Source organism: Lichenostomus cassidix, chromosome Z (assembly GCF_008360975.1).
Source record: "Lichenostomus cassidix isolate B80296 chromosome Z, HeHo_3.0, whole genome shotgun sequence".
Lineage (NCBI taxonomy): Eukaryota > Metazoa > Chordata > Aves > Passeriformes > Meliphagidae > Lichenostomus > Lichenostomus cassidix.
Genome location: NC_139511.1, coordinates 37,759,391 through 37,781,820, shown reverse-complemented (window position 1 = coordinate 37,781,820; position 22,430 = coordinate 37,759,391). Strand labels below are relative to the sequence as shown.

Below are 22,430 nucleotides of genomic sequence, written 5' to 3'. Positions count from 1 at the left end.
CTTTTTAGGATAGTTAAAATTCAGTCAATTAATATGCAAATGCTACTCTAAGCCTGCAGCACACTGACTTTAATTTCACAGAGAACAAAATATTCTCCTTGTTAAAACACTAAGCACACCCCTATCCTTACAGGTAGGAACTTGCTGCAAATGCTAGGATGATAAATCCTTAATCATCCCTAACCAATAATAGGGAAGCAAAAGATTGTAATTAGTTCTTTATTATGCATTTTTATTAATAAGTACTGGTATTAGGGGCATGCATAATAACACTGCAACAATTATATCTATCACAGCATTACAACAGAAAGTACCTGAAACCTTGTATTTTTGTGTTTTGTGAACAGTGTTTACTGCTCCTGCAGTCTTATTTGAGAGTCAAACCAAACTCCCTGATAAGTCAGGCTGATAAAGCAATCCACCTCGAAAAATGACCAGGCCAGATTTTGGCATAAACTGCTGTAAGTTATATTAGCCAGTGGATGTCACCAGTGAAGACACAATAACAAAATTTGTGATGCAACTTGAATTATACAAAGACAGGGAACAGAATAGCTCATCATCCAGCAATTATTTAGAAGCAAGACAGTAAATGACACGGATGTAATTATTGTTTATAGTCTTATTTGTCGTTATTACTGGAGGAAGATATAGAGACATGTTCTCTGACTATACAGAACCAGTCATGCTTATAGCAAACAGCATCGTTTAAAACCAAAACCACACTGAAATGCCAGTGCATAGAATAAAGACAGACAATTGTCTGGGATAGACCATGCCAGAATGACTGATTTATGACAGTCCAAGATGATGCCATTCTTTGCTATCACTCTGCCCATTTATTCAGCATGAATGCCACCGTAACAGAATGGAATGTGTGCTCAAGTGTTAGCTGTTCCATTTTTAGCTAAACACCAGACTTCCCACCAAAACACATAAATGGGGGCACCAGCATGTGTCTGTCAACACCACTGCAACAATAGCAGCATGTATTAGAGAAGGGATCAACAGTATGAAGCAGTTACCACTGCAGCAGTTCATCCCATGAACTGGCATCCCCGTGAGCACAAATGGAGACTTTACCTCTCCAAAGGCAACTACTGAAAAATGTTGATCAGGTAACAGTCTTTGCATTTTCAACAATGCGTAAGATAGGGACAAAGCTTCACCTCTTGCATTGGAATTGCACTGGTAGAAGCTCTGACCAACAGCTGCCAGAGTGACATGTAACAAATAAGTGACATCTAATGCATAACAGTACTAGAATCTAATGTATAAACACGTTATCCTGAGACATGATATAACTGGTAACTCTTTCTTTATGCAGATTAAAAGCTGTAGGAGTCATGAGAAGAACATATATGCCTATTTAGTCAGGAGGAAAAGACAATTTTGTACTACTACGACACAATTCTTTCTAAATGGATGAAGCATATTTCTAGTCTTGCCAGCAGTATAGTGTTCCAAGATTAATACAAATTCAAATGAAACCCAAGAAGACATGCACAATTGAGTTAAACATGTGGCATCCTGCATTCTCTGAAATTTAAGTGAAATTATTTCTGAATAAATTTATTTATGAATACTACTCCCACTGAAGTAGGAGCCCTAAGGATGAAAATCTATTTTAAGATAAGTAGCATAAGACTGGCAGGGCAATATGAGCATTCTGAGCTGCTGTCATTGGAATGACAGATAATTCAGATTCTGTTGCAAGGTTAATTCTTCCATTTGACAGATTCCCAAATTACTCTACTTTCAATGCAACGGGCTCCTCTTCAACAGGGTATTAAATATATTTTCTTATTTACAGTATGTGGTTCACAGAACACAAGGAAAGATAATATTCACTACAGAGAAAAACTTATAAAGGGACAAGACTCTAAACGTTTCCAACTTTAGCATGTTTTCCATCCTTACATCTCTCTGCAAGTTTATTAATATAAATTTAAGCCATTAAACAAAAATAAAAGTAGCATATCACAAGTGATCAAAACCCCTTCCCCAGTTTCATAATCAGGAAGGTATGAACAGGCGTCACCAGACAATGCTGAATTCAAAAGAACAGATCCTGGTGCAAATCCATCTCCTGGCTGAAGATCACTGATACAGTTAATTCTAATAAATTTTATTCTTATTTAATCCCTCTACTGAAGGCACCTTTCACCTCCAAAATACAGTTTTATTTGGAACAACAAACATACATGAAGTCCTCATCAGTTAAAAACCTGCTATAACTTAGAAATGTTACTCTTCATGCTCTTAAAGCCCTTGCACATGCAGCAGAAAATGAATGCCACAACTGGGTCACATCAAGTAAAAATAATTTTTGAAAAGTATTTTTCATTGCAAAACATATCAATTCTGTAAACCAAGGACTACAACTACCTTCATTTCTCTATTAGCTCTTATTTTAAGCAGAGGCAAGAGGCAATAAGTTAGATGATGATGAGGGAAGATGGGGAAGTGTAAATCCCATACCTCACAGCTTGACTTTAAGCATGAAGAATACAGAACCACAGAATAATTATTCAGCCTGGAAGAAACCTCAGGAAGTTACAGTCCAATCTCCTTCTCAGAGCAGAGTTAGCACTAGGCTGCAATCAGGCAAAAATGGTTTAAACCGAAATGCACTATCCCCCTTAAAGCAGTTGAATTTGGTAAATAGTTGATGTGCCCCCGGTACAGTGAACATTTTTTAACTACGTGCATATTCAAGAAGAAAAATTGAGCAGCTGTGTAGCTGTACATACATAGAGTATACATGCCTGACCTCTTCTTGTAGACATGTACACTTTACAAGAAAACCTCTTCAAATTAAATCATGCCTATTCTATGGGTGAGTTTTATACAAGAGTCTAGTTTCTTCTTATGCACAGACTGTATTGGTCACTGTGCAAAATTCCTGAACTCTGAACAGACATTAGTTAAAATTTTCACCTAATGCTGTGGCAAAACCATATAATCATCAGAAACGAGAAACAAGTGCAATAATTCTTACATCTTGTTCTCATTTTTAATTTAGTAATTATTGAATGGTTTCAGAGCAGGCACTCCATTGCTTCAAACACAATCAAGTATCATTGAAATAAAGTTGAAAAATAACCTCTTCACCTCAGTATACACACGCGCATATACACAGACATACACAAATTAATTTAGAAAATCTGTACATATGTATTTTTCAGGAAGCAACTCAAAGAACTGTACCACAAAAAAAGTTCATTTCTGTACTCTGACACACTAAAACTTATAATCCATTTTTCTGAAGATAGGTTTTAAGGACACAAAATGCCATGCGGTACTATTTAGTAGAAAATGAACTGAAATAAAATTAGGGTTTCAAGAATACACAGAACTCCTTAACTAAAACAAATGCAAATTTATCAGAAATATTTACTGTCCTTGAGCTAGGCAGGCCTCAGTTATTTTTGTTAACTGAAGCTTATCCCCTTTGTAGAAAACAGCAAGGAAGTATATGACTGGAAATCCAGGATACTTCATTTTCTGTTACTGGTGGCAAAGCTGGTTCAAGAAAGGAGTATCCTTGTTGAATCTGAGTCTGAAAGTCCTTCATCTTGATTAGTTGCCTCATAATCACCTGCATTATCAGCTGATTCAACATCTTGATCATCATTGCTCTCTGCACTGTAATCGACTTCTTCAAGGAAGCGAGGCTCATCTTCATCCAAAACGTATGTAGTGGGGCTATAACAAATAAAAAGTTCCATGAATCATGTTAAAAGTTTTATTTGGATTAACACATTCCGAGTGTATGCCCTGTCTCTTTCCTGACATACAACAATCCAAAAATTACCTCAGGAAAGGGGCAGATTACCTGAAATGGGATTGGATTTTTAGTTGCATGTGAAACAACTGAGAGACAAAACCATGCCTTGAACTAATTACTCAGTCATATACAACTCATTATCCAAATGTGCCATGACAGATCCACTTTATTAATGGCCTGTAAGCACATAATATAAACATAGCAGTATCAGAAGTTGCTGAAGAAGAATCTAACTATGTAAGGACACAGCCATTGCTGTAGGGTATAAACAAACCTCTGTATTTTATTGAAACACACACTTTGCTGAAAAGCACTGTAAGCAATTACTTTATACATATCAGAGATGAGAGAACAAGGAGTCATGGTTACACCTACAATTCATTTGCACACAAGTCACTAAACTCATATCAGAGTCTCACACATTTGCACACAGGTAAAACTTAAAATTTGTCAAGCATTGCAACTCTGAAGCAACGAATTTAAGGAACTGATACTCCACCCACAGAATAGTCTACGCCCTCAACTAATGGCCCCCAAGAGCAAGAGGATTAATACCTTTAGAGTTAACTGGAAAAAGGTTAAAATACAACTCTCTGATCCTCTCACCTCCCTAGAACAGAGGGAGGGTGCAGGGGGGAGGCAGAAAAGTGGTTTTTAGACCCAGTTTTACTCACTTGGGACATATAAAGCTATCTGCTTAAAAACACTAATTACTCCTCAGTATTTCTTAAGTATTTTTACATTCATATTAACCCCTGAGAAGGTTTTGTACTGCATTTTACCTAATAATCAAATCATAAAGAACTCATACGTAACAATGAGAATGTTTTTATTGAGAAACATTGTACAGAACCTGTAGAAATATTTGCATATTAATTTCAATGAATTTTCTCTTAAGGTATGCAAAAACCTAGCTTGGCTGTGGCTTTATAATTAGAAGGACTAGTCACTTCTTTCTAAAGACCTTTCAGGAGCTCAACTGCATCACCTGAAATCTGAAAAGCAATCCCTATTCAATATAAATTTCACAGTGTTCTTCCTCTACCTCCAGCCTCAATGACATGCCACACTGTAACATGTACTCACTGTTGAAAGTTAAGTCAAATACTTTACTTGAAGAAGTAGGAGCTAGGGAGAAGAACTATTCCCTAGCTTAGGGGGAAAAGAACATATATACATTCAAAACAATCTATATCATGGTTCACTAAACAAGCCTGTACTCAATTAGCTATGCAAAACAGAAAGCTCCACAAAACAAAATACTTAATAGGTAATTTAAGCTGTAACTAGGGCTATAACCCACTGTTGGTTAATGAATTGGGAGCTCAAAATAAAATTATTTCCATTTAGAAGAGACTAAGAGTGAAGAAAATAACCAGGATCTTTGCTAAGAAGTATCTTTCATTTCACATATGGGGAACCCAACATACTATAAGGATACATGCTTTGCATGAAGAACCCGTGGTGGAATCAGCAAAGGAATACAAATTTTTTGTGCTTTTATCCTGTGACGCTTTCTGCGCTAGGAAGTCACCACCTACCAACATTTCCTCTAAGTAAAAAACGGGTCAGAGAAATAAAAATTTTAAATGTTTCATTTATTTAAAGAAACAAATGAAACGGACTTCATCACAGGTATCACAGGCTGACAAGTCCATAGATTTTTTTCAGTTTTCACTTCTAATCACTTAACAGAGCTATTGATTCATCAGTTCTCATATGCAAGGAATCCACATTGCAGTTGGAGAACAGTCTGTGTAATTCAATTCACAGAAAATGGAACCATTAAATCTGAATGTTGGCCCAATATTAAGTAATAATTCTGAGCACTGAAACAGAAAACTTCAATGGGCTACATCAAGGAGAAATATTTAACCAGTGACAAGGTACTTAATGCAGTACAGTAATCATTTACAAAAATTCATCTTAGTGAGGTATAATACAGAATAATAAAGCTCTCAAAATTTCTTTTCACTCTTTTTAGTAAATGTCATTGTTTAGGTACTAAACTAACATAGGTGATCCTGTTAACAGAAAGCAACCAACAAAGCCTACCTTATGGAAAAAAAACACAGAACTGGACACACAGGGAAACCACATAGTTCACCTGTTCTAAGTGTCTTGTAAGTTCATATAAAAAGTCCTGTGTTATAGTGTCTTGAAAAATACACAAGTATACTTATTCAATATAGGGTTTTTAATACTTACATACATTTATTTTTTCTACTCATGTATATGTAAACATGTAGGCATGTTCCTAACTTCTAAAAATTCAGGCACTGTGGACAGTCATAAAAAGTCAGCCTGTTAACTCTTGTACTATTAAGACATTTGCTCTGGCACATGTACATCCAGAACTGAGGGACGCTTTCCACATTTAATAAAACAAAAATCAACATTATAGGTTATTTTCTCTATTCAAGAGAAGCACCATTAGAATAGATCAAAGATTAGAACAGATCTTACTTAGAAAGCTACATAAATGTTTAAAATAAAAGCTGGCTCTCTAATCTGCTTCATTATAATCTTAGCTTTCTACTACCATCCAGAGCAACACACTGTGACTTCTCAATTGTTAATTACCAAAAATAAATATTACTACAACATTTATTAGATTATATTTTCCACTTCCCCTTAAATTTTCATTCCTCACAAAATTGTATGTGACACAGGTTGGATACAATTGTAAACTCATATACTTGCTTTCCCATGACATGTTTTCTTTTGATGTAGCAAATGTTAGCCTTGAATATTTAACTTTTCAGCAATCTCTGTTCTAAACGTTAGCATGAGTCTGCAAAGTGTAATTATTACTCCACTGTTTCACTGAGGCTAGATCACAAGAAATGTAGAAATCAAATACCTGAAAAAATGTCTTACTGTTTAATCAAATTCTTTATTTGCCTCCCTGCTGCTTCCCACCCTCAGCGTATCTTGTGATGATATATTTTTAGCTTCTGTCATGCTGATTCTATGGGTTTTAATTTCCTAACTTTTCCCTTGGGCTCTTTCTAATTAACTTGCTCAATAATCCTGCTTCCTCTACTCCTACACCTCCTCCTTTTCCTTTTAAAAGGAAACTATTATTTTTCGCAGGTTAGCAGAGGTTGTTTATCCCACAGATACAGTATTGTAATGTAAGGGATGCTACAATCTACAATTTATTTTCTTTAAAGTCATGGCTGTTAAAAGAGAATACTATATGACATTCTGAAGTTCTGCATGTCTTACCCAAACAAAATTTTATGCGTAAAAAGATTAATTCCTAAATGCCTGATTAATACACCTGATATAATGCTATGGTCTTCAAAGTTTATGAAGAACTTCAAGAATATCCCTTTAAAGAGTATTTTCTCCACCACCAGATATTGAACACACTGAATTTAGGAATATAACTGTTTTCTAAAGTCTATTTTAATTATTAATTAAAACATACTTTAATTATTAAGGTCAGCGAGGCACACACAGCAGTGATAGCACCAACAGGAGCAGCAGCCACTCTAAGTTCTGGGGACTGAGCACTAAAAGAAGCTGGGCAGGGGGCTCCTGCAGTCAGGGATACATGAGTAAGAGCTGAGAGACCCACCAGGAGCCATCAGATCTCATGAGCGTGGTGTGGGTGTCGCCAGCAGATTGAAATGGCCTCAGAGAGTGCGAGTGACCAGGGTGTGGTGCTGCAGTCAGGACACAGCGCAGCAGTTCTCCAGGAAGAGACCAAGACAGGCTTGCTGAAGACAAAAAGAGCGACCCAGACCCTCAACTGCAGCAAACTCCAGGATCTGAAAGTCACCCTGGGCCATGAGGCAGGTGTCGTGGGTGCCAGTGTGTCCAGACAGATAACCTGCCTTTTGAGCAGGTTGCCATGTTGCGTGAGGAGCTCATCAGGCAGCATACTATCTGGGAAGCCAAGCAGGAGAGTGATGCACGGTATTATGCACTGACACAGGCAGAGAGACAGTGCTGCTTTAAGACCTTGGGAGCAGAAGGCAAGTTAGCATCCAATCCTGAGACAGGCTGGGTTAATTTGCAAGGCAAGGGAGACTGGGCTCTCATCTCTGCTTGGAGCAAAAGGAAGAGTCTCTCCCTTGCTGCTGATATGCCCCTGCATAACAAATATAGCACTCTGAGGCTGGAAGCAGAAAACTACACAATAAGTAATCAAGAACATCAAAAGGACAATGCTACAAAACTGGTACAATCAACCATTTATATGAGAATGGGTGCCACCAAAAGTGCATGAAGCATGTTAATTACTGGTGAGTCCTCACTGGGATGCATGGAAGCAGCCATTTACCATCCAACCTCTCAAGCAAGATTTGCTGCCCACCAGGGCCTCACATCATGTTACAAAGAGGCTACCAAGACTGGTAAAAATGGAGGACTATCAACCACTCCTACTCCATCACGTAGGGTTGAATGAGACTGCAACAATTGTGAAATATCAAAAGTGATTTCACGTCCCTTGGAAAGATGTTGAAGGGATAAGGACCACAGTGCTCTCCTCTATCCCCACACCTGGAGATTAAGAGCAAATTGAGGTTTTCTCGCTCTGGGAAGGCAGGAGGACCCCGAAAACATCACCAAAAGAGGTCCCCGCCGGGTGGCTTCCATGCTGCAGGTGGCGGAGCAGGCCCGGGATGCGCGGGACCCGAGCTTGGGCTGACTCCCCGAAGGCAAGATAGCAGGAGCCTTGGCGATTAAGGAGATGTAGTCTCTTGGTTCTCAGAATCCAGGGTTTATTGGTAGGAACACCGGGGAGGAGAAGGCAGATGGGACCGGGACGGAATACGGGGGGATGGAAGCTGCTGGGTTCTGAGCACAGAGAGCGCCAAACGGAAGCAAACATGGGGTTAAGAGGGATGTAAAGGTGGGAGAGGTTTTGAGAGGATAACCAAGAGGAGCATGAGGGATACAGAACTGGCAGATAAACTGGGGAATAGGGGTGCAAGGGGGGCAGGTACAGAACTTTAAAAACCAATAATAACACTGCGGGTAAAGGAACATTCTAGCTATTAACTAAATATGGGATAAAGAGGAGGAGAACTCCAGGAACCAATACCTCTGATTCCTGACCCATATTCATGAGGCTAGCCTCAAAGCTTGTCGGGGGGACAATTTTCTGTCACCCTAACCTGAAGTGTTCATCAGACCTAGGGGGGTTTGCTGGTTATTTCAGACTCTAAGCTCGCCTGAATGGATCTCACTGCTACAGCAAATCATGCCTTGTCCATATGATGGCCTTTGATGATAGAATGACTACAAAAGTCAACATGGGAAGATCAAACTGTGTTATCAGCCCAGATTTCTGTAAGGTCTTCAACATGGTCCCACATGACACACTTATCTCTAAATTGGAGAGATGTGGATTTGATAGGTGAACTGTTTGATGGATAAGGAATTGACTGGATGGATGCAGCCAGAGAGTTTTGGTCAAAGGCTCTATGTCCATGTGGAAGTTGGTGACAAGTGGGGTCCCTCATGCTCTGTTTTGGAACCAGTGCTCTGCAGTGTCTTCCTCAATGACACAGACAGTGAGGTCGAATGTTTCCTCAGCAAGTCTGCAGATGACACAAAGCTGAGCAGTGCAACTGACACACCTGAAGGACGGGATGCCATCCAAAAGGACAAGCTTGAGAACTGAGCCCAAGAGAACCTCATGAAGCCCAGTAAGTTCAAGTGCAAGGTTCTGTAATCGGATCAGAGCAATCCCAGACATAAGCACAGACTGGGAGAAGTCATTGAGGGCAGCCCTGTGAAGCCCTGTGGATGAAAAGCTGGACACGAGTCAATAGTGTGAACGTGCAGCCCAGAGAGCCAAACATGTCCTGGGCTGCATTCAAAGCAGTGTGGGCAGCAGGGAAGGGAGGAGATTCTGCCCCTCTGCTCTGCTCTGGTGAGACCCACCTGGAACACTGCATGCAGGTCTGGGGTCCCAGCACAGCAAGGACATGGACTTGTTGGAACAAGTTTTGAGGAGGCCACTAAGCTGATCAGAGGGCTGGAGCACCTCTCCTAAGAAGACAGGCTAAGAGAGATGGAGTTCTTCAGCCTGAAGAACAGCAGGCTCCAGCGAGACCTCACTATGGTTTTCCAGTACCTAGACAGGGCTTTAAAGAGAGAGGAAGGTTGACTTTTTACATAGTTATAAAGGGGTATGACAAGAAGGAACGTTATTTAACTAAAAGAAAAGGTAAGGAAGAAATTATTTACTGTGAGGGTGGTGAGGCACTGGAACAGACTGACCAAAGAACTTCTGGAAGCCCCTGTCCCTGGGAGTGTTTCAACGCCAGGTTGGACAGTGCTCTGAGCAACCTCATCTAGTGGGTTGCATCCCTATCCATGGCAGGAGGGTTGGAACTAGATGATCCTGAAGTCCCTTCCCATCCAAGCCATACCATAACACTACTATTTTTTTAAATGATAATACCTATGTGTTTTTTATTTACATTAGTGCTCCAAACATATTAAAATTTAATAAACCTTCTCACTAACATCGTGTATTTTTTTCAAAATAGAATTTTAATTGTCCAATGAACTATATACTTGGATTTTTCATTATCCACAAGACTCAATTACAGAGAAATTAATCTACAAGGCAGACGAAAGCATTACCAATTTGAACCCCATAGAGATCAGCAGTTTTTTAAGTCGACAGGGGATGTGCATACATTTTAAAACTTTGGAAGAAAATATTAAGAAATATTCTCTGTCAAAGTATTGAGAGTTGCAGCTACCTGGGGACTTGGGAAAGGCAGGAGAGAGAATTCTGAAGAACTAATAATTTTTAAAACTGCATTGTCATGGGAGAAAAAAAAAAAAAACTTAGTTGAGAGAGTTACAAAGTATCAAAAAGGAATTGTTTCCCCATACTGTTCCTTTTAATTTCTCTTTAATGTCTATATTCTCTTCTAGGGATTAGCAATCCTGCCACAGGAGGCAACATCACATATGCAACTACATGTACTGTCCAGTTCAGCTGCTCTTAACCTACATGTTTTTTGTAAGTAATAAAGATAATTTCTCATGGGAACTTCCAAGGCTAAAGGGGAGAACGTACCCAACTCTTTTCTAAGCCATAAGAAGCAGGACATCCAAATCCCCTTTAATTATTCTTTTTAAATATCTTCACTTTTAGGATTACAAAATTTTACTCCACAGTTTAATGACAAGTAATATCACCACCTTCTATGTGTTCTAATGAAATTCAAAACTGAATCAAATAAGTTGGGATTCATCAATCATTAACTATACCTCATAGCAGTATTTGGATCACACCACCAGGAGTAGAAGAAAACTTAAGAATGGTATGAAGACTATATAAGCTGTTCACCACGCTTATTTTTTTCAGTTTGTTCAGGGCTTTTTTGCTTGATTACTAGTTTCCTTATTTTGCCCTAGAGAAGGCAAACAGTACTCTGATGCTACAGCCTACACAGTATTAAAAGCAATCGCTTTCACTGAGGCCAGAGAAGGGCCCTAGTGCTTGGGCACTGCTACCAGACCCACCAGTGGAATTCTGAATCTGATTGTTCTACAGCTTTTTCTTCCAACATTCGGAACAGGACAGACTGGACAAAAGGTGCCAGCATGAGATGCCTTCCTTTTAACAAAGCCGTACTCCTAAAGTACTAGAAGAAAGGCCAACAAAAGCTCCAACCCTGCAAGCTAGTAAGAAGGAAAAAATCTTCATTCCCAGTTGAAGAAGATTAGGAGTACACAAATGTCTGGGAAAAGTTTAAGAGTTATTAAGGGGGAGGGAAATAAAATAGGACAAAACCAGTTTCTATCTAACACCCTAGAGAAGAAATCCCTTGCAAGACTTTGCATACACTCCCACTGCATATACCACTCACTCCTTGCCTCACCAGTCTGATGTTTTTTCTCAAGTGTAAGACTAAGAACAGGAAATGGATTTTTCGTCAAGTTTTTCCCTTCCCACAGCTCCTTTTGGTTGTCTACTTTTTCTACCATTTTCTAGACACACTGGGTCCCAAAGCTCAGTCTGCTTCTCTGCTGTAATTAAATCAAATTAACAAACACAACCACACCATGTTCTAGAACACACCAATGAGCCTCAAAGGAATCACTGAAATTAACTAGAATTTCCAAAAAGGGGTCAAGTTTTTGAGCAAAGGATAAGTCTAGCAAGTCACAACAGTTATGACTGCAGTCACATGTTTTCGTTTCATTGCATATAGACCCTATCAAACTTGTCAGCACAACAACTGTAATTGTCAATACAAGATCAGTATTACATTTAATCTAATCTTTTCCATTTGGAACTCAGGTGAAAACTCTGTCAAATGGGTTGGAAATAATTAAAGAAAAAAAAAAGGGGTTTAATTCATCACATAGAATGTTAAAGTGCACTGCCAGAGGGAAATAAATCTACTTATTGCTTTATTTTTCTTGTTTCAGACATGGTTCAAAACAAGCTCATGGAAATTAAGCCTATGCATAATGAAATCCTGGCAATATATTCTAAAATATTAACATGTACTTGGTCATTTTAATTACAACCTGGAAAAGAATTTGAGTAACCCTCAAAATCACTTGCAAAAAATAAAATCAGTGCTTCTGTGTTTGAATGTGCCTGCTTAGTCTCTAAAGCATTAAAACTGTGCTTTGGTAAAAAGTAATACCAGTAATATCCAAAAATAAAGGAAATAACCACAATCTTACTAATTGCTCTACTGTAACACTACAGGAATGTTAAAGCTATGTAAAAACTATCCTGTTTTGTATTTTCTATTGATGAACTTTTTACCTGCTTTTTCTCTAGGTAGCTTTTCATTTGTCTCTAATAGTAAGTAAAAAACAGCAAATCATGTGAGCGTAAGGAAAGTATAAGCAGTTCTTTTATAGTAATAGAACAGTAGGAATTGAAGGTTGGGCTTATAAAACAAAAAAACTGTGTGATTATATTCTGACCCATGACTGTCTCTGAAGAAGAATAGAAATCAGCTTTACAAACACTTCCTGACAGAGGTTCTTTGTACACTTCCACCACTCAAGTAATAATAAATGGATACCTTGACTGCGAAGTTTTTTTTAATATCTTGTCTACAACCATACAGAAACACTAAAACATCAGCACTTTGGATACAAGGGCTGAATAAAATGACAAATGAACAACATCTTCCACAGACTTGACATATAGGTTTCAAGAGGTGTAAATAAATATCTGTTTTTCAAAGCACTCAGAAATGGAGAGGGACTTCTGCTGCACAGAAAACTACACATATCCTTACAGGGGCTAAGGAGGAGGGGCGGGGGATAAGAAACAAAATCCTACCAAGCAAATTAATCCTTCAAACAGCAGTGAAGTCTCACACAGCTAGGTAGCCCAATTCCTGTGTACTTCAGTTGTAACAGTATGTGGAAATATCAGCCACATGTTTCTCCAAATTTCATTATCACTGAGCTGGCAAGTGTGAAAAGAGTGTGCTGAGTCTTATTAGAGGACTTACTAGGAACTGATACTCACCATATCTACGTAAATTGCATCGATTACTCATCGTATCTACATAAATTAGTTATAGCCTTCTGGCAGAACATTCTAGAGTGCATCTCACTCCCAAGATTACAAGCAAAATAACGATTACGGAATTTAAATGAACTGCAAGATTTTGAGGCAGTCTCTAGTCTTTTTCTTTCATTGTACAAAGAAAATACAGCATAGCCTTGAAAACTCATTTAGTGATTAAACAAAAGTAGTACTTACATAGAATCTAAATTCACCCCCTTTCCAAAAAAAAAACCCAAAAACCAACAAAACCCACAAACCCCACCCCCTCCTTTCCCAAACCCAACCCAAAAAAGCCCATAAACTCTGAAAGACCAGGGGAAAGTCCATGCTGAACTATGCTTTTCTTCAGTTGTTAAAAATCTGGATATTCCTCATCCTATTCTTTTGATGGTTTCAGTTTTTTATTGGGGTTTTTTTGGAGGAGGGATGATCTCATCAATACATATCCATTGTGCTCTTGCCCATTACTTACTGAGACTGTATAAAGTAGATTTTAACAAAATTTATTTTTAATAATATCCAGAATAGACAAATAGAGTACCTCCATTATCCAGCTCCAGAAGAGCTGACCTTTAACTAAAACCTGTTTCATAGTATGTGTCTCAGTTCTGAATATAAGCCAGACCCTAAAAACAAGTAACATTAGACTTCCCCCCTTGAGCATCATCATCAATAAACAGTATAGGTTTTTGAACTTTCTGCTGTGACATGCAATGACTGCTACCACAGACAGGAAATCTGGATTCCTAGGATATCTGGACCATCTGTCACATGGACATATTTGCTAGGGAGCAGAACAAAATTGCTTTGTTTTTAGACAGACTCTTCCAAGTAATTGAGGCAGAAAGTCTGATGGCCTAAGGCATACAGCAAAACTCTGCTTCTGAGCCGTTGGCAACAAAAGAATGGGACTGCCTCTGAATTCCACTTATGGCAGTAATGATCCCTTTGGCAAAGAACAAAAGAAGGTAATGTGCAAACTTAGATGATATAAGGCACTTTTATTGCTAATAGTGCCGGTTCTGTGAACAAAATTATAGTTTCTTGCTTATCATAGAATCACAGAATCATAGAATGCCTTGGGTTTGGAAGGAACCTCAGCAATCATCTAGTTCCAATCCCCCTGCTGTCGGCACCAGATTGCTCAGAAACCCAGGTACAAATACAGAACACATCTCAGTCTTAATGCCATATTTTAAACTAAGTCGTTGGAATTTACACTTTCAGCTTTTCCATCACAGATTCTCACATAGTTATACACTATTGCTTGGTGAATACTAAGAACACCGTAAGTATTTTCTCACTTCATGCTACTTATTTTTCTATTTTAGTGTTCTTAGATTTACATTTAATGACTTTAAGAAATAAAGGCACCGGGACTTAGAAAAATCAAACAGAATTCTCCAATAAACTTCAATATTTCTTATGTCAATGTTCCGTATCTGATTAAAAATATTAACTCATACATGCTCAGAATCTGATTGTTTTCCCATTCCTATTTCTTTAGTGCGGAAGTACTTGGTTATTAACTTTCACCATCTGTACCTGTGTAACACCCAAAGGTCATGTTAAGGGAAACCATTTTTTAAAATTTTTTTCTAGATATAAATTCACTTTTAATACACTGAATAGTTATTTAATGATCTCTCTCCAATTAAAAATTTTATCTTGCAGTACAATTATTTTTGTGATTTTCATTACCTAATCTTTGGGGTGGAACTGAACAGGCCTTTCTTTTTTTTAAGTTCCAGAGCACTAGTTACTTTCTTCACAAAAGAGGATTATAAACATTTCCACACAGAGTCTCAATAATAGTTGGTTGATCATTAATCTTACAGCCAATGAAAGTCATAGTGTCAAGTACCTCCTTGTTTCAGCTGCCCAAAAGCAGTGACGAATTTCATCTTTTCCCCAGATTTCCGCTCTATTGCTTTAACTAAATTAGAGCTACAGCCAACACCATGACAAAAATGTTTTCATCTCTTAGTGTGCCAACTAGAAATATCATACCATGTAAATCTTACTCCTTTCCAATGCAATGCTTTTTTCAAGCCTGGAACTCTGCTTTATTAGTTTGTCAACTGCATTTTAGGAAAAATACGCTTGTACATTCAAAAATCACTTATTTACTGTCCATCTTTAGTTACCCTGTACATGTGGATATTTGAGTAACGAATTACATGAACAGAAAGATGCAACGTGTGCATTTGCAAGCCCATCTAGAGCTTTAGGAACTGGCAACTTAGTACCATAGCTACTGAGCATATAAATTTCTTTTGTGACCCAAACTACTTCACATGTTTTAAATTTTTCAAGTGTTGTTATATGTCTCCACCAGAGGAGAAACAAGAAAAAAAAGTTTGGAAGAAAAACTTACCGTTTTTAGTACTTCAACTCACACACTTTAAGTCTGTTTAAACACATTTTTAATACCATAGCAAGAAAAAAAAAACACTTTCAAAGAGACAATCGAGACCCAAGACCTGCTACTGAATTTTATGGCCTGTAATAACTCCCCAGTGGCATTAAAATTGCTACCCTTTATCCCAGCAACAAATGTGACATATAATCTAACTCTGTCTTCTTTCAAAGTCTGAAGCAACTAAATTAACACAACAGGTCTCTAACATATTCAGGTTATTGTTACAGTAACAGGTCACAACACATCATCATCATCATCATTGTTGATGAGTGGAAAAATATTCTTGAAAGAATCTTTACCCACTTGAAAAACTGCATTTTTTTTCCCGAAAGAAAAAGTAAATTTAATAAAAGTGTACTACCTTGTCACTTTACAGCTTGACTCAATCAGCTCATTTTCAATATCCAACAGACTAGAAGGCAGATTGTATTCCAAAGGTGAGGACATTCTTTTTAAACGCAGTAAGCCAACACAGAATTTTGCTCCCATCTCTTCCAGTTCTCTTGTACCTATCTGCAATCCCTAATTTGAAAATAAGATTTAAAAATACAGAATAGGTATATGCAGATGGACACATACATACTGCAGAACAACTCTTTAGGTTTACATTTTCTTATTTCAATTAATACATTCTCTTGCTTTAAAGACAGAACAAGTAAGAATTGTAGAGTAAACACTTAGCAAGAGTATCAGAGAAGGCACAGAAATACCTACATGATTCCTCCAAGGCTGAACAGACACAACTACATTTTTTGAAGCTTCCTAGTGTATATTACTAGCACCCAAGTATTGACAGATCTTTACCCAGTGGTATTGGAATAGAGACAGAGATCATGTCTAGATTCGTAAGTAAAAATTATTTTTTAAAACTTCAGACAAGATTTATAAAAGTTAATTTCAAATACAAGATTCCTCAACATAAGTTCCATCAATCAGAATGAAAGCAAATGAAAGAATTCATATCATAGCTGTGATCAAGTTCGTTGCTATGTTCTCACAAATAGGTAAGACTATCTAAAGCAGTAGTTACTCCATGAGACATGTCTTTTCCCCGCCTATAAGTTAGAGAATACATGTGTTAATTCTGAAAGCATTTATTTGCACATTCAGTAATTAAAACCAACAAACACATTCTCAAAAGCCATAGCTCTTTTCTAACTTGAATTACATAGCCAGGCATTTTCCTTTGCAAAGACTGTTTAGAAAGAAGAACTGATGTAACGCTCTCCAAGTTTATATACCTGATAAAGCTTCCCATCAGGTAATTCTACACTTTTAATTTAGGCAGAAGTCCAGCATATAGGGACATAACCTCTAACCTCAACTACTTTATCAAAAGAGAATAATCAAGACTGAGCCTCAACAGTTATGTAAATGTCTATTACTAACTGTATGTACACTAGCAAATTAGTGGCACAACTCAACTCAACCTCCCCTTTGCAAATTCTGTATATCTGGAGAATTTAAAAGGATTTTAGCTAGGATCTTGTAAACCTCTTAATGCACTGATTAGATAAAAAGGAGTTTCGACAAAACAGAGAAGCAGAAGAGCCAGGAATTGGTTCTAAGATAAGTCATCAAGTATGAAAAAATACATGAAGAAAAAAAGAATGAAGTAGGAATTTTTTTACCAAAAGCTTGAAAAAACCCACACAAGCCTTGCATGTGTTGCCACATTGATATTGCATTTTAAATTGCAAGGTTTAATAGAAAGTATGTTGCTCCAGAAATGATACAGCACACATATTCTCCATGTACTGTTTTGAACCTACTTAATAGAGGAAAAGTTTGATTTTCTTCTGAGTTCTTTTTTTCCCTTGGTAGTACTCATAAACAAAGTGCTTTTTAGTAACAAGAAAGATAATGCTATATCCACGATTCTGAACAATGCCATCCTCCAGCCAAATGGTACTGAAACCTGTTAGCAGTGAACAAGAGTTGAATATTTGAGTATTATTCTTAATAGTAATACTACTTACCTCTTTCATAATGCTTTTGTGCTGTAGGTTTCAAAGCACTTATTAATAAAGGAAGAATTATCCTCACTGTACTGATGGAGAAATGGAGGCAGAGAGGGTTGAAGCGATTTGCACAGTGTCTCACAGCATGTCACTGACCCCGCTGGGAACAGAAATCAGTTCTCCTCACTCAGTGCAGTACCTTATCTTTGATTTGTATTTGTTTGCACATCATTAACTTTCGAAGACCCCAATCATAGCTGGGGCTCCACTACGCTAATCACAGGAAGACACAGTCCCTGCCCCAAAGAGATTAAAATAACATTAAGGTCAAGAGGCAACAAGTATATAGAAGAGGAGGGAGAAAGGTAACAGGAATCTCACTGTTACACAGATTACTAATGTGCAGAACTTGATGGTTCAGAAACTTTTCCAATTATTGTCTACATTTTTTGCTGAAGAATTTATCGTTAGTTGCCAGGCTCCTTATAGACACGATGTCTAACAGGAATGTCTCTAAGTTGAAGAATGACAAGAGTATAGCATGAAGGAAAGTGCAAAGACAATTGTTATAAAGATAAATAGCGTGAGCATGTTCTGTGGCTGCTATTTTTAGCACAGCAGAAAGAGGATGTAACTAAAGAGAAACCTAAATGGATCAAATTGGAGGTGGATAACTGGGAAACACCTGAAGGATAAATCTTGAACTTACTACACTGAAGGGTCCACACAATTGTGATAAAAGCCTTATGCCAAAGTCTCCATTTGCTTCTTTCATTTCTTTAAATCCCAATGGAGAATGCAATACCACACAAATGACAAATACCAAATTTCTTAATTGATTCTTCCATCAGCCAAACCTTTTCACTTCCATGAAATGAGACCCAAAGTCTGGTTCAGTAAATAATCATCATCAGTTGCCCTCACTAAGGGACCTGAGGTGAAGTTCATTTTCACTGAAGCCTTGATTACGCTTTTCTTTATCTTCTAATGATCTTCAACTGTTGTTCTGGCACCTTTAAGGTCTATTGAGGCCTACTGAAGTTCCTTAAATGTTACAGGCATTGCTTTTAAGCTCAAGCCATCTGAAAGTAGCTTCTTTTTTAAAAAACTTAATTTCATTTCTTTTTCTCTACATCTTATGCAATTGTCTTTTCTCTAGGCAGTAAAATTTTAGATGGAGGGTTGAAGTCTTACTTACTAAGCATGTAATGAAGATACCTTCATATCAATACAGTATCTCAGCAATTAAATTTGCTACCTGAAAGCAAAGACGCAAAACAAAGGAGCAGCAGACTGTGACCTCAAGTGGAGAAGAATATTCCTATTATATGTACTTAATAAAAGGCAAACAGCCACATAAAGATTTGGAGAAGTCAACTGGACAGCAAAGTATCAGGTAGGTCTTCTGTTTTCTTATTCAGCAGAGGCTACAACCATTTTTGAGAGTTCAAATTCTAGAGACTGAAGAATCATGATTACTGAGAAATTTGTTGACTGAATCTTTATTTCCTGAAGTCTTCTCTTTATGTACATCGTAAGACTGCCAGATAACAAAATCTTTTTGATTAACTTAAAAGTTAAGCAATACCCCCAAATTCATTCATCTCCAATCAGGAAAGGGATTGATTTCAGTTTTCAGGTGGCTTGAATTATTGAAGATGTTGTTCTTTTGTCTGGTGTCTTAATTATGCTCTATAGTAGATCCTGGAGAATCCTTTCACCTGAAAGTTTATTTTTCCATATCTTGACTTCCAGATGACTGGGCAATATTTGCAGCACTTATTCTCAAAACACTACAAAGACTCCGTGTGACCAGTTTAAAAAAAAAATTGCTTCCAGAGATAACTCTGTCACCAGAGATCCTAAATTCAGGTAAGAACAGCTAACTTCAGCTCAACAGCTTCCTGACTGAAAAGAGTCTACCATCATCACTGTCCAAGTAAAATAAATAAGATTAAACCCAAAAACTGATGTTCAGCTTTGGCAAAAACTTAGTATTCCTTCCATACAGAACCAAATTCTTAAGTCATCCTCTTTGTGCTTTGAACAAAATTCAGCAAGGATGCCAAACCAGAATAAGACCAATAAAGTGTTTTAGACCTTTATGGTTCCATCCCTCAGATCTGAACTCTCATGTCCTTTGGAATGGGAAGTAGGAGGGAAGGGAATTTCTACAATTCAGCTTCTCTCTGTTTTCTAATAACATATTATGATCTATGTAATCTGATTTATACCACAAGTTTATTGACAGTTACTGGCCCTACTCCTTCCACAAAATAAACCCCAAAACCAAATCAAACAATGCAACAACTGCCCCCACCTCCAAAAAAACCTCCCTGAGTTTAAGCCTGTTCCTCTCTTTCATCTTCTCACTGGAAAAATGCTGCTCTTTGCTTAAGTCCAGTCACCTTGGCTTTTTAGATACATTTTCTTAAAAAGTCTGAGCATGATCATAGTGAAGAAAAATTAAAAATCTTCCTGTTTGTTCAAAGGATGACTAAGATCTCACAAATCGCTTTGCCCCATAAAATAAATGACAGAAGAGCAATTTAATCTCATCGGTTAGTTTGTATTACACAGAAGAATGCTCTTCACTTTTGAGTAAATGATTCTTCCACAGAATTAAGCCTTTTTATTTTCATTACTGAAAAAGAGCTTTGGAGGTTTAAGCATCTTGAAAGTTTGTTCACAAAGCATCTTCAACTCACTTTTCTTAAGTACTTCCTGTAGCAACACTGCTAAAGCCATGAGTTTTAGTTCATGGTTAAAAATATTTTGGAAATTTCAAAATAAGCAAATTGAAGGAGTTATCTTTTTTTAAAGCTACATAATGATGTCATCTGAGGAATATTCGGACAACAGCAGGAATGCTTCTGTTTTTAATTGACAAAATGTAGTACTCACAGGCCTACTGAAATTCCTGACAAAATATCTGTCTTCCTACTGTTTAGGGATATAAGCACCGATGTTGCAGTATACATTAATATACTAAATAAACCTTGTTCCAACTCTTCCTTTTGTTTCTGTCCCACCCTACCCTTGATCCCAGCCTTCTGATCTCCCTTCTGTCAAGCATCTTATTTGACGCTTGTGATCATTTTCTTGATTAGTATTCCTAAACTCAGCTTTCAAGCAGAGGAAAACAGTTTCTTCCATTAATGCTGTCTATTAATGAGACACTATACACAGGGTCACCTTTTGTTTTCAGATGCCCAGATCTGTTAACACTTTTCACGGAAAAAAAATGAGAACAAACTTTACGTCAAGAGACCAAACAACTGTGTGAGTTCAGAGATTATGTGTAATTTGTATTGCTGGTAACCTGATATAAAAGCATTATGATTTGTAAGACTGTTTCCCAAGCTATATGGGAAAATTCTGTAAGGGACACTGCTAAACATCTGCTGAAGAACCATGATCTGCCATGGTGAAGTCTGAAATTGCCATATGTTAAGGAAATTTTTATTATAGTATTGGCATTTACTATTACCCAATTTAAATAATCCGTTGGACAGAGCAGTTCTGGGTTTTTTTAGCTACATGCAAACACATGTGCTACAAGCAATGACTAATATTAATCTTGTTAGAACAGCCCATAAGCATAACTGCTATGCAACCTATGAAGCTGAAAATTTTATCATTTAATCCTACCATTAGTGCATCCAGACCTTAAAAGGTTTCAGAAGCTTAAAGCAAGCAAGCATTGAGCAAGCAGGGTTACAGAATAAGATACAAATGCAAACAGAAGAAATTAAAAAGCAAGAGATATCTAATTGACATATCTTCATACCTTATATTTGCCCTGGTCACACCCACATAACGTGCTTTCCATTGTGTAGCTCCTTTGTACTCCTATCTCTCTCCAGACAACAACTCGCGCTGTAGATTCCTTGGACTTTTCTACTACAAAGCTGCAGCTGCCCATGCAGAATGCTGGGGCAGTCTGACTCAGGATCTTGGGCAGTGCCTGCAGGACAGCAATTTGAAAAATACAGAGATTCTTTTACTTCGCTTGCTGAAGAAAGTGACAAGGGACCATGTAATCACAAACTGTTACCAGAAAGTTTTGCTGCAGTTTGAATTTAAAAAACAAGAAAGAAACAATTCTCCATCTTGAGTTTTCAAAACACAGCATGTTCAAGTGACAGTGTCTTCAGGTTTGCCTTTTCCTACTTACTAAAATCCTCTTTTTTTCAGGTTCAGTCACTAAAATTGTTAGACATGCAGGTAAGAATCAGGATACAAGAGAATTCTTCAGCTGATCACCATTTCTCCTACCTCAACAAGCTAAGTTTGCTCAAATTAACGGTACCATATACTCCATATAGGTATTTAATGCAATTGCAGACTGTTTCAGAAATCCCATTTACAGATCTAACAAAAGCAGTATTTTATTAATAAAATTCATTCGTATTCAGCAAAGCACTAGGTGAGTATTTTATTTCAAGAATGTGAATCAAAGTTCAGTATAGCTGTTTACGTGACAGCTTCACAGAAAAGGTCATGCAAATATATGTACTTGACTAACACAAAAAGATTGTTCTTTCCAGTTTTTATTTGTGGCAGTTATGACAAAAGATATGACTGCTTCAAATTTAGTATTTCAGTAGTACATAACCCATTAGCGTAAGCTTGCCCAAACATTTCAGTCTGCCTTTCTGAAACCGAAAGGCTTTTTCCCACAGCCCTGACTGATTACTGTCTTTTGTGCACTAGAGTAGTGCAGAC

General features: G+C 37.5%; 1 protein-coding gene across 11 annotated transcripts in view; it reads right to left on the bottom strand.

The window, feature by feature from the left end:
• Positions 1 to 205: 205 nt before the first annotated feature.
• The window catches only part of AGTPBP1 (ATP/GTP binding carboxypeptidase 1), a 66,241-nt gene continuing 44,016 nt past the window's right edge, over positions 206 to 22,430 (bottom strand). For 4 of the 11 annotated variants that reach the window (XM_085043080.1, XM_085043083.1, XM_085043082.1 and 1 more), the window contains exons 25-27: positions 21,493 to 21,669; positions 16,103 to 16,263; positions 206 to 3,708 (exon numbers count right to left, since the gene is read on the bottom strand). In XM_085043080.1, coding sequence (XP_084899206.1) covers positions 3,531 to 3,708; positions 16,103 to 16,263; positions 21,493 to 21,669 — 516 coding nt within the window. In that variant the 3' untranslated portion in view covers positions 206 to 3,530. Of the gene's footprint in view, positions 3,709 to 5,373; positions 9,898 to 13,085; positions 13,215 to 16,102; positions 16,264 to 17,720; positions 17,863 to 17,883; positions 17,999 to 21,492; positions 21,670 to 22,430 lie in introns of those variants that run through there. The other 7 variants (XR_014846962.1, XR_014846963.1, XM_085043085.1 and 4 more) reach the window with 7 other exon arrangements.